This window comes from Dermacentor andersoni, chromosome 1 (genome assembly GCF_023375885.2).
Source record: "Dermacentor andersoni chromosome 1, qqDerAnde1_hic_scaffold, whole genome shotgun sequence".
Taxonomy (NCBI): Eukaryota; Metazoa; Arthropoda; class Arachnida; order Ixodida; family Ixodidae; genus Dermacentor; species Dermacentor andersoni.
This window is the reverse complement of record NC_092814.1, coordinates 32,308,065-32,320,289: the sequence shown is the minus strand read 5'-3', so window position 1 is coordinate 32,320,289 and position 12,225 is coordinate 32,308,065. Positions and strand designations below refer to the sequence as shown.

General features: G+C 48.3%; 1 protein-coding gene and 1 long non-coding RNA gene across 2 annotated transcripts; one reads left to right on the top strand and one right to left on the bottom strand.

The window, feature by feature from the left end:
* Nucleotides 1-4,829: 4,829 nt before the first annotated feature.
* On the top strand, nucleotides 4,830-5,837 carry LOC140215203 (uncharacterized). The gene is made up of 2 exons (XR_011892144.1): nucleotides 4,830-4,902; nucleotides 5,125-5,837. It is a non-coding gene; the product is annotated as an uncharacterized lncRNA (long non-coding RNA).
* Nucleotides 5,834-10,850, bottom strand: LOC126546061 (putative nuclease HARBI1). The gene is made up of 4 exons (XM_050194134.3): nucleotides 10,715-10,850; nucleotides 10,499-10,641; nucleotides 9,263-9,431; nucleotides 5,834-6,639 (listed from the first exon to the last, which is right to left on the bottom strand). Exons 1-4 carry the CDS (start codon nucleotides 10,802-10,804, stop codon nucleotides 5,941-5,943), a joined length of 1,101 nt encoding a protein of 366 aa, XP_050050091.3. The 5' UTR covers nucleotides 10,805-10,850; the 3' UTR covers nucleotides 5,834-5,940.
* Between the last annotated feature and the right edge of the window lie 1,375 nt (nucleotides 10,851-12,225).

Here is a 12,225-nt window from a genome sequence, read left to right as displayed (position 1 = left end):
GCCTTCGGCGCGAACCCGGGAAAACGCGGATGGCGTCGGCAGCAGCAGCAAGGAACAGCGTTGCAACGCCGGATGGCTGGGAAGGCGGTCACTGGATGAAAACGCGGAATATGGGGAGACCGGAAGCTCCGTGACCGGAAGATGCAAACCGAAACTGCTTCGTGCATTGGCGGCGTCGTAACAGTCGTATCTGTGCCTGTCGTAAAAGTAGCGGGTACTCCAACATTTACGCCCAGGCTGGTTGCGATTGTTGCGTACTTTCCGCTAAATGCAGCAGTAGTGTGAACAAAGTAGTTGCGCTTTTTGCGTTTACGCTTACGTTCCGTGCGAACGATCCGTACGTAGCGCACGTAGTCTGAATATAGCATTAGCCTGTCACAAAGCACGCTTGTCCGTGCGACGGGACGTGATTGGACGCGTCGCAACGTTTTGTTTTCTGAAACCAAACTCACTTTGCCTTATTAGTGATAGTTAAGCGCGTCCATGCGTATGACGTTTATCGCAGAGGGTTGCAAAACGTTTCAAGTGTTTTTAGGTATTATCGAGTGTTGCTTCTTTCAATATCTGATTTTACTGCCCGGCATGCGGAACTTCCCTTTAAATTTTTTTGTGCCCCGTGTTCTTGCTTCTGAATTACTTTAGCCTTTGTGACTATTTCGTCACTTTATTTCGCCCCTCTTTCTCCCATTCTTATTGCGGCTTCGCCCCTGAAGACTGTTTGATTTACTCATTCGACTTAACGTCCCAGAGCCACACTGAGGCATCGAGACACGCTGTAAGGAAGGGCTAAGAATTAATTTGGGCCATCTGAAGCTCTTCAACCCACACCACAATGCGGGCATGTACCCGAGTATTTCGGTGTCATTGAGATGCGGGAGCCGCCAGTGGGACTCGAAAGCGCGGCCTCGTGCTCAGCAGCAGGACGCTGTGGCCGCTTAAGTCGCCGCAACGAGTTCCCGTAGACCACGGAAGGCGCGAGGCCCTTCCCGGTGGCCGGCCGGCGCCTTGCTACTTTCCTACATTTGCGCTCGACTCTCTGAAATTCTTGCACGATATCACTCATCCTTCATTTCGGCTATCAAGCTGTAAGCACTTAACATTCACCGAGAACTTCTATCAGAAGTTACCATGGCCTTTCTATCACGACCTTTCCCCTCATGCATTAATACATTTACGCAAATGCAGCTTTTATCCCGAGGCAATTGACCTTTGCGACCTTTCCTTTTCTTTAACGTTTATTTGGGGCTTGCAAACCTCCCCAAAGTAAATAAGAGAATTTTAGGGACCCTTTAACAAATTTGTTTGGTGCCAAAAGTGTGTATTTTGTAATTGTATAACTTATTTATTTTAAATACCCTTTCAAACTTTCAATCTCAAAGATCAATTTTCCTGTGATCAAAGCTGTATTTACGTATATGTATTAATGCGTGAGGAGAGAGGTCGCGATACCTTCTAGCAGAATATTTTAGCGAGTGTTAAGTGCCTACAGCTTGGTGGTCGACATAAAGAATTAAAGTGTTGCGTCGGTTGTGTCGGATGTCAATGAATTCTAAGCTACGCTATACTGAACTCATGCTAACAGTTTGGCAAGTGTCAAAGGAACCGCGCTGATGCAGCAGATTCACGAACCTGATTGGTATTTCTGACATGGAAGTATGCGTTCTCTTCCTCTTAATGATTGTGTGTGCGTGTGTGCGTGCGTGTGTGCGTGCGTGCGTGCGTGCGTGCGTGCGTGCGTGCGTGCGTGCGTGCGTGCGTGCGTGCGTGTGTGCGTGCGTGCGTGCGTGCGTGCGTGCGTGCGTGCGTGTGTGTGTGTGTGCGTGTGTGTGTGTGTGTGCGTGTGTGTGTGTGTGTTTGTGTGTGTGTGTGTGTTTGTGTGTGTGTGTGTGTGTGTGTGTGTGTGTGTGTGTGTGTGTTTTTTGCGAGTTGGGGGATGTTTAACATTCGTGAATCAATCTGCGAATTCTCTATTGTGCCCACTTCTGTCCCTTGCAGGGTTGCAGTATGTAAAACAGATAAATTGATATAACATATGTTGAATTCATTAGTTAGTTATGTTACTATTAAAATTAATAATTGCTTCTTACGTAGATAGCATTCGGAGTGGATGATAGCATCCAAATCATTTTTACGCAGTACAATGGGATCGATCGAACAATGCTCAGTTCTAGCACACATTTGAGATCGAGCGTTTAGCATCACCATGCTCGTTTGCCGTTAACAGCGCACTACGCAAGTGAAGTGGTCGGTCGCAGGTTTTAAAGGTAGAGATCCATACAGCAATTAGGTATCAAGCCAAGAACGCCGCTGGACGCTTGTGAACTGACTAATGCATGACATCTGCAATTAACACGACCCACCAAGCCTGTCCGAAGGGATTCGCCATCGCCGCGTATTGCTCGTGCCGAGACCACTGCCGTTCCCAGGTGCGGTCGATCCGCTGTTTTTCTTTACTTTAACGTTCTTTTTCTACCCGCCTCCCTACTACAAGTTGCAGGTTCGTTAATCTGCTACACTTACGCGGCAAGCTTTCCCTTGACACTTGCCAAGTAATTAATCACTGAGCTCCCGGAGTTAATTTTCCACTTCATTACAGAAATCGTAAGTTAACGTCTTCTTTAAAAATAGACTTCCGCCTGCCCGGAGCTCGACTTTACCATTCGAAAGCACGGTATACTCAAGAAATAGCTGCAGCTACAGCAAATACAGTACGTAAAGAAAGACGCCTTACGGTGTGGCACAATTTTACGATTAAATAATTACCAATGTATGGTGCGCAATCATCCATATGCCTTCACGGAAACTAACCATACACACTTTTTGCGGGACTTCTCGGTTGAAAGAGAATCTGGCACTGTCTGAGATTGAACGCGCAAAACCTCTACGAGTTCACTGTTCTTTTTTTGTTTTTGTTTTTTTCGTCAGATTACAGTTTTAACCGAGCTGTACAACTTTCTACTGCAGCGGCAAGGCTGCCGTCTGGTGATTGCTAATTGCTTCTTTAAAAAAAAAAGGGAAATCTAGATTTCCATCGTAAGTTGTAGACCATACAGCATCATTCAGTCCCAAATATCCATAATTTCTCTCTCTGAAGAAAAATGTATGGTTTTATAAAACAAACCACACAAGGAGCGCCCTAGTTAGGGTTTCAGGTAACAGTAATTACTTGCGACTCGTTCTCATTGTCATTGAACGTACAGACGTAGGGATTTGTGCCGTTGACGCTACAGAATACTTACTAGAGATTGAAAAAGCCCCCGAAGTGACGGTCTTGAAGGGCACGCAGTGTAGCGGCCGTGATGCAGTGATTTCTTCCGTCGATTACTCAAGTCCAATAATACTGTGTGCATGGTCATGCAGGTCCATGGTCTTGCATGGTCTTGCAGGACGAATGTGAGTATCTCTCACTTTGAGACGAGAAGCAGAAAAAAGTGCAGCTCAACTCAGTGGCAAAATGCCGTTTGCTTGAAATGAAAAGAAAGAGCTTGGCTTTAGTTCAAAAAATTCTAGTGACGTTTCAGTTCGTGATCGCGAATCACGCGCAAGCGTATGGGTGCTGTTTGAGAGTCTATAAGCTATACCGTCTTGCCTGACACACCCGCATTGTCGCAAGCCGCCTAGCATGTTCTTTGGGAGCCTCCTGGGCATGCCTAGCCCGCGCCTTGTGCCGGTCTCGTTCAGCTCGTGAACGGCACTTGGCGATGACTTCAGACTCAGTGGACTCGGGCTTAGTCTGCGCCGCTCGCGTTGCTGCTCTGCCGTTCTCGCTGGGCGCTCGGCCGCTCCATCGCCAGACGAACGCGGTGCATCCATAGCGCACACAGAACCCGTAGCAACTGCTAGAGGAGGGTCAACCCAGCGCGCCTCCGCCTACGCTTCCCCTCCGCGACGCACCGCCTCCCTCCTCCCCCCTCCGCCGCGTACTCTGCCGTACCTTCCCCGCCGCATACTCTTCTTTAACTCCAGGCGCCCTCCTCCTCCGGCGCTCACTTCCCTCTCCCAGCTCGGCGGCCTCCGACTTATACCGGTTTCCAATGGGCGAACAGGAGCAAGAGCAGCGAGCAGGCAGAGCAGCGCACGAGAGCAGCGGGGACGCGGGTTCACGTCTCGCGACTGGAACATTCACGCTGCTCCGAGAGCAACGCAGCGATGAGGAGGATGTGACGTCAGGAGTCACGCGACCAAACTTTTCCCGCGCTCTCGTTGCGCCTGCATTCCGTCGCGCGCGCGCAGCATATTCGGTGGCGGCCTTGCGTTCGTCGCTGTGTTTAGCATGACAATGGGTGAAGAAGCACAACGGCTGTTCATGACTATGATAAAGGAGTCACCGCTACCCGCAGCATCAGGTAAGCGTCGTTTCTCCCAGAAATAAGCTGTGAAAGATAGCAGCGTCAATCTCATTTTGTGCTCACCACAGCTGTCATCGATGCCTTGGCCACTCCTGAGAACGTTGGCGAGATACCCGACGGTAAGCGACAATAACTACTATGCATGGGGACATATTTGAGGATTCTTTTCATTAATTTCTTTTATTACTTACCATTTTTTGCGGCGAATGGAGTGTTTAGGATAACGGCCGGGGACGTCGCGGCGTGTGAGGCAACAACGGGCGAGAACGCAGCCGTTAATATCCGTACTGTAACATCAGAGTTAGTAATCAAAGCAAGCCTCTTTATTTTTGCCCACAGCAAGGGCTGATGACATGCTTCGTCCGTCGCAAACATCAGACGCTTAGTAATCTGAAGAAAAAAAGGACCTTCCATTTCAGGTCGCACAGAGTAGGCACCTCGGTACATTTTTTACAGTTGCAACTTTTATGTTCACTTGCAGAGAACACCGCTGCGTCGGACGTGGGCGAGAGGGGACCGCAGCCAGCGCCAGAAGTGAAAAGAGGCGGCGGAGGTGAGCTTGTATAACGGAAAGTTGAGCTGTTGTACATCTTTGAATACAAAAACGGCGCTGCAAGAGGAGTGAGACAGCGCTTGTCCTCATTCATCAAAACGCGCCTCTCCTCCTCAGTTGTCCCGTCTCAGCGCTGTTTTTGTATTTAGTGTCGAACTTGTGCTGCCTGCTTTGCTTGACGAATTCGACGTGTTTAGTAAAGTATCCGCATTTATATTTCAGCTCCCGAGTGGACACCAGGAGAAACCAAACTGCTATTAGATTACTATTACAAGTACTTTCCGCAGGTGGGCCCATTCAAACAGTTTAAAAACAAAAAGATGCTTTTTAAGCAGGTTTCACAGGATTTGGCTGAGGTTCTTGGATGTAACTAGACGCCACAGCAGTGTGGAAATCGCTATAACACACTAATGAGGCAGAAGAAAAGGGCAAGTGACAACAACAACAAATCAGGTGCTGCACCTCATCCTGTCCCATTTGACGATGAAATGCGAAAAATCCAAAGCATTGATGACAGTCTCGAGCCAGAGATTCAAAGGGACTCTTTTGGAGTGACCCACAAGTCAACGTCATCAAGCTCTGACAGCTCAGCTGATCCACTTTCACCTGTGCCTGAAATGTCCAGTGCTCCGTCGAGCAATTCAGAAAGTGGTGAAAGTATGAAAGGGTCAACAGAGGTGAGGAAAAGGGAATGCCGTGCCAGTACTAGTCGTATGCAGCAGATGCAATTTTTTTTTTGATCAAATGAGGGCTATAAGCGCAGAGCGAATAGCTCAAAGGGAAAAGAGAGAAGAAGAAAAGGAGAAGAGGCGTGTTGAGCGGCAAGCTGAGCGCATTCAAGAACGCCAGGAACGTCGCAAAATGCACGAAGATAAACTTCAGCTCATCCGTGAGGCCTTGGGGCTCAAGCAATAAAACAGTACACTTTGGATGAACATGTTTTTATGAGTGTTTATTTCGTGCAAGACAAAAACGTTTCTGTGCATGGTCATCACGAAGCATTGCTTTGAACATATGTTTAGCCCTGTGTTTGCATCACTACAGGCTTTGTGGGTACCTCCTCTTCAGTCCAATATTGGACTTAATTTTTTCTCGTTTAACTTCTGCAAGTGCCCGTAAGAGGCTCTCTTCTCTATATGTTCCGCTGCAGACTTCATCTGCAGTAGGGCTCTGATCATTGTTAACCTGGGAGCTCAGACGCATGTCCTCAAGTGGACTATGGAATGATTCCCCGTTGTCTATGCAGATGTTGGGAAGGACACAGCAAGCGAGAATAAATTTTGACATGCTCTCTACAGTCATGAGGTCCAAACGCTGTAGCTGCCTAAATCTACCCTTCAATTGCCCAAATGCGTTTTCAATTAGCACACGGGTGGATGAAAGTTTGGTGCTAAATGCCTTGTCAGAGGCATTCAGGCTTCCATAGTCTCGAATGGGAGTCATCAAAAACTCTCGAGATGGGTATGCAGCGTCCCCAAGAATATGGTATTTTCCAGCACAGAGTTGAGGCAATTTCTTCGAAATGTTTGAAAGCCGAAAGATCCTAGAGTCGTGAATTTTACTAGGTGCACCAGTGCTGGCATCAAGGAACCTTTTCCGGTTATCACATATTGCCTGCAGCGTCAAGGATGGGTAATGGTGCCTATTCACGTACACTGACCGCACCTTACCAGCAGGGCACCTAACAGGAATATAGCTCCCGTCAATGCAGCCAATGGTGTCTGGAAACCCTGAAACCTGGAAGTTGAAAAAAAAAATGTTACGAGAAGCCGGATTGATAGCCGTCATTATAGCACAATTCATGTACAACACATGCATAATGTGGAGGTCGTGGCCTCGGGTCTCATCGGTGGCAAGTTATTTTTCCATCCTCCTTCCTCCCCTTTTCTTTCTCCTCCTTTTTTTCTCATTTCAGCTTCAAACACAGCTCATTTCCCCCATGCTTTCCTTGGCTGTTGGCTTTATATGGTTGTAACAGTCTGCTAAACACGTTTACAAATGATGATGGCCTGCATGTTGCCCAGCATGACCGACAAGCCCAATTGTTCACACAGTTATATTAAAACAATGGCCCTCACTAATATGGAAGCATTGTTTGCCGGATGCCAAAACCTTACTGGCATACACATGCATGCAGCAAAGCAATCACGGCATTAGGGCAATGTGTGAAGAGACTGCAGCTAATGCTCAGTAACAGGAGGTCAGAACATAGACATCCAAATTATAAGTAGTGTATAGATGTGTATTTTATTTAGTTAGGTATGTTAAGTCCCCTCGTAGCAACATACAGCCATTGACATTGTTACATGTGCAGGAAGGCATGAAATGCATCCACAGTTCGTTCATTCAGGCTTTTTATTCATACACCATGGTGTACAAGAGGCCAGGGGCTCCTCAAGCCGTTCTAGGACGGCTTGAGGAGCCCCTGGCCCCCAACAATACATTAGCAGCAGAACACACAAAGAGATAGTGAAAAAAAATTATTACAGCCTAGTGATAACAAAGAAGATCAAATTATTAGCGTGTAAGCATGAACAAGTATAACAAAAAACATTCAGAGTTACAAGTGTTTCGTGAAGGAAGACAGACAGACAGACAATGAACTTTATTTGATCCTGAGGAGCTTCAGCGGAGGCCCCTATCGGGGACCCGCGGAAGCCGCTGGCCGCGTCCAAGTCGGGGCAGGAATACCGTGATGTTCCGCCCTTTCTCGGGCCCTCTGGATTGCCTCTAGTTGTGTCTGGAGCGATGGACTCCGGAGTGCCTCTTCCCAGTCGGCTTCGCTGGATAGAGGGCCGTTAGGTAACGCGGGGCATTGCCAGAGCATGTGCGCTAAGGAACAATAAATCTCATTACAGTCCGGACAGCTCGAATCGACGTCTGTGTAGATACGGCTGAGAAAGGCCAGCGAGGGGAATGAGCCAGTCTGGAGCATTCTAAGTGAAACTGACTGAGACCTGTCTAACTTCGGGTGAGGAAGAGGATAGGCCCTTCTGCCAAGCCGATAGTGAGATGTTATCTCGTGAAAAGTAAGGAGCGGATCGTTCTACTGGATTTCATCCTGTCCCCATAAGGCCTCCATGCCGCCGCGGCGCGTTAGATCTCGCGCACGTGATGGGCAAGCTCGTTGAGGTTAGGTATGTTCTGATGAACGTCCGCACCCATATGGGCGGGAAACCAAGAGATGTAGTGAGTGCCAGGGTTTGTTCTCTTTTCCAGAATGGAGGCAGCCTCTTGGGCTAGGTTACCCGATTCGAAAGCTTTGATGGCCGCTCGTGAATCGGTGAAAACGTTGGTGCGCGAGGGGTCGGTCATGGCCAGGGCTATGGCGACCTGTTCCGCGACTCTACTCGAAGCAAACCTAACCTAGGCCGAGGAGCGTAATTCCCCTTTGCCGTCAATGATTGCCAACGCGAACGTGCTAGAGTTGCCGTACGGAGCCGCGTCGACAAAGACAGTCGAATCTTGATTCTCGCTGGCCTTCTGTAAAATCGCCCGTGCTCGGGCTTTTCGCCTCCCTACATTGTATTGCGGGTGCATATTCCGAGGGAATGGGCTGACCACAAAGGTTGCCCATGCCTCCCTGGATAATGTGATTTTCCGTTCATTGAGTATTCTTGGAGCCATGCAGGCCTCGCCTAGGATGCGTCTCCCTGCCCTGGTTGACGAGAGTCTGACTACCTGAGCGGTGACCTGCGCTTCGATCACTTCATCAATGTCGTTGTGCATACCAAGTTTGCTTAACCTGTCCGAGCAAGTGGTTACTGGTAACCCGAGTACCTTTTTGATGCTCTTGCGCATGAGAATGTTAAGCTTATTCTTTTCGGTTTTGGTGCAGTTAAGGGCCGAGGCTACATAGTTGATGTGGCGCCTGTGCGCATGCGCCCATCGACTGCTGAACAGATTTCATCCCATTGTAGCCTAGTTAACTCGGTGCAGTACTGTTCAATCTCCCTGTTAAGTGCGGCAACCCTCTTTCGCAACCTCCGGTTAAGCCTCTGTAGAGGCTTAAAGTAGAGGCTTTAGCTTCCAAGAGATGTGCGAGGTGCGGGTCCATCCTGGAAACCTCGAGCTCGGTTTGAATAGTTTTTGTAGCCTTTTCAACATCTGCTCTGAGTGTCTCGAATAGTTCGCTGAAGCTGGCGTATTTGCCAGTGTCCTCCTTTCTGAGCTTACGGAAAGCATCCCAGTCCGTCACTTTAAATTCCCTGGCCTGGGGGGCTCTGACCTGAAGGGTAACACTAATGATGAAGTGAAAAGACAGCTTTAAAGGGTAATATAGATGGCAAGTGACATGCTGTTTTGATTAACGTCAAAGCCTATGCACGGCGCAAATCAGAAGTAGAGAATTTTTGGTCACCTGTTCAAACGCATTAGCAAGCTTCTGCAAGTCATCTGGGAAGGTCACGATGCGGGGTGCGATGTCCAGAAGAAACGCCATGACGCGGTACATCATCCTGTGATGCGTGCTTTCCCCAACCTCAAATCGCCCTGCGACATCCCGTATGCAGGATTTATTGACAGCATACCTGCAAAAAATGGGTTAATTTATTAATAATGCGAAATTGTTAAACTAGCATCTCATGTTACCATCAAGCATTGCAGCGAAGTATAGGAAAAATTTGCATCTGCCCAGCTGTCTGAAAAAGCTTCACATGTGTTCATCAGGCACCTTTGGTACAGCCATGTGGTATTTTCCCACTGACTACAGGCGACTCCAGAGCAATACCTTTACCCATGGAAGCTTACTGCATCATTTCCACCCGACGCTATACAGCTACACCTGTCCACACTGCAACGTGCCAGACAGCCTTGCGCACCTCCTACTGCAATGTAAGAAAACCCGAGAAACCATCACAGCGGCACAACCAGCAGCCCCAGTAGACGCAGACCAAAACCTCCTCGCTGAAACGTGGGAGGCTGCGATCTCCAAGCCTGACCTGGTCGACCAGCGCGAACTCGTCGCCCGGGCCCGGAGGGCGATCCAAGCCAGAGGGTTCCTGGAATAAGGAACCCTCCCACCTCGACTGACAAGTCACTGCTTCAAATAAATGTTTAATTCTCTCTCTCCCCTGAAATACCTTTAAAAACCATAGGCACGAGCTGAAATAAAAAAAACTGGGCACACTGAATTAAGTGTGATCAAACCCATTTACATTCACAGGTGGAAAGATTGAGCCCTTGAGCCCTTTGCATGCAGAAGAGCAGTGACCTGTAAAAGCAATTTCCAGCCATCACAAGCATTTGAGGAATCGGTTGGTAAACCCTCACGCGGTGTATTAGTGCATTCAATTTCATGCTTCGCGCCAGGTTAGATGTACCGTGACGCTTTTGTCATCAGATGCCTCCAATCACTCATCCTAAATCACAACTCTTCTCTCTTTATTAGTAAATAGTTTCGATATGTTATCACTTCAAACCGGCAGCAGAGAAGAACCAGACGCAAGGAAGAAACACACAAACGTGAACGAGCAGCTTCATCCACGTCTGTGTGTTTCTTCCTTGTGTCTGGTTCTTCTATAAGGCCGGTTTTAAGTTATTGATGCACCAATTAGCTCAACAATATACCTTATTAACGTTTATTTCGATATCTTACCACAAAAAGGACAGCACATGCTCTTGAGGCGACTTTGGGGGCAGGCCTCCGCGATCAGTTCTTGAAGGGTAGTGCGGCGATTTCGCGAACTCAGCAGCAAGGGAATCTGCAGCCGACCGTGACAATCGGAAATTCCTGCGATACTAGTGAGGTACAAAGAAAAAAAACGCAGGTTGGTTATTGATTACAGGTTCTAAGTAGGATGCAACAACTCACCTCTTCGTTCGAATAAGCGGCGACCGTCTTTTCCACATACGACTCGACCTTCGGTCGCTTCTCCGGCGGGGTAAAAAGCTGCTCGAACATCTGCTCATACAATGCTAAATCCTCGTCGTCGCCGCTGCTGTCCGAAGAGGAGCTTGTGCTCGAATCTGTGCTACAGCTGCTGTCTTCATCAAACAGCAACAATACCCGCCGTGGTTGCTCAGTGGCTATGGTGTTGGGCTGCTGAGCACGAGGTCGCGGGATCGAATCCCGGCTACGACGGCCGCATTTCGATGGGGGCGAAATGCGAAAACACCCGTGTACTTAGATTTAGGTGCACGTTAAAGAACCCCAGGTGGTCGAAATTTCCGGAGCCCTCCACTACGGCGTGCCTCATAATCAGAAAGTGGTTTTGGCACGTAAAACCCCATATTTCGAAACAGCAACAACAACTCTTCGTCCAGACGGCAGCGCTTAGCTACTGCCATTACGCTTGCTGGCACCGGCCGACTATCACCGCTACCACCGTCCGCCATTTTTCCACGGCTTTCCCGGGGATGAAACCAGAAGTGACGTCAAAAAAGTCATGTGACTTCCTTCGTTCTCCCTGCTACTCCGCCGCTGACGACGGAGCACCTCGGACTGCTCTCGGCTGCTCTCGGCGCCGTCAAAGCGCGCCTCCTCTGCCATTGAAGCACAACGCTCGCACTCCTGTTCGACCAATGGTAGGCGCTGGAACTCGCGAGAGCACTTTGAGCGCAGTTTCAAGTGCACCTGTTCGCCCAATGGAAACCGATATTAAACTTTCTGATATCATAGACGAGATCATGTACGCTTGCGCGTAAAAGTGAAACTATCTAAACTCTCACTAGGAGCCTGGTAATAAACGGAAACTGAGGCATCCACCCAATCGTAGCAATTGCTACAAATGAGACCCATACGGATTCCACAAAAGAGAAGCCTCGCAGTTGAAAAAAAAATTCGTCCCAGACCAGGATGAATTTTTCTTCAACTGCGAGGCTTCTCTTTCGAGCAACCCGTATGGGTTTCCTTGTAGCAATTGCTACGATTGGGTGGAGGCCTCAATTTCCCTTTATTAACTACTTCCCTCCACCTAGCGGGTTTCCGCAGAACTATTGCGTCAGGAGTTTGGTAACGTAGCATTGACATACCACACAATCAACCTGACAGCTTTTGAACCAGCACTGCGAGCAATACGATGTTTTATTATTTTTAGTGTTACAACTCGAACGAGTGGCAAAAAAAAAAAAAAACCATTTACTTTATCGACGTTGTGCGCTACATACGCGATTCATATCCACAACCTCGGACCTTTAACAGGACAATTCCTGCATACATTATGCCTTGCGCAGTGGTTTTAATTATGCTGCCAGCGATCTAGTGAAAACTATTTCATACATCTATCATTGAAATAGGTGTCGTTGATTATTATACCAAGAGAAGCGGTTGATTGTAGGATCATACGTTTTGGCATCGAACAACTTGTTACTTCCAAAGGTACA

Excerpts from the sequence above, each read along its gene's own strand:
- LOC126546061 (XM_050194134.3), bottom strand. The coding sequence starts at position 10,804 with ATGTTCGAGCAGCTTTTTACCCCGCCGGAGAAGCGACCGAAGGTCGAG. Across the intron at positions 10,642-10,714 it reads CCGCTTATTCGAACGAAGAG|TATCGCAGGAATTTCCGATT; the intron begins GTGAGTTGTTGC and ends GTACCTCACTAG. Across the intron at positions 9,432-10,498 it reads CATGTGCTGTCCTTTTTGTG|GTATGCTGTCAATAAATCCT; the intron begins GTAAGATATCGA and ends CATTTTTTGCAG.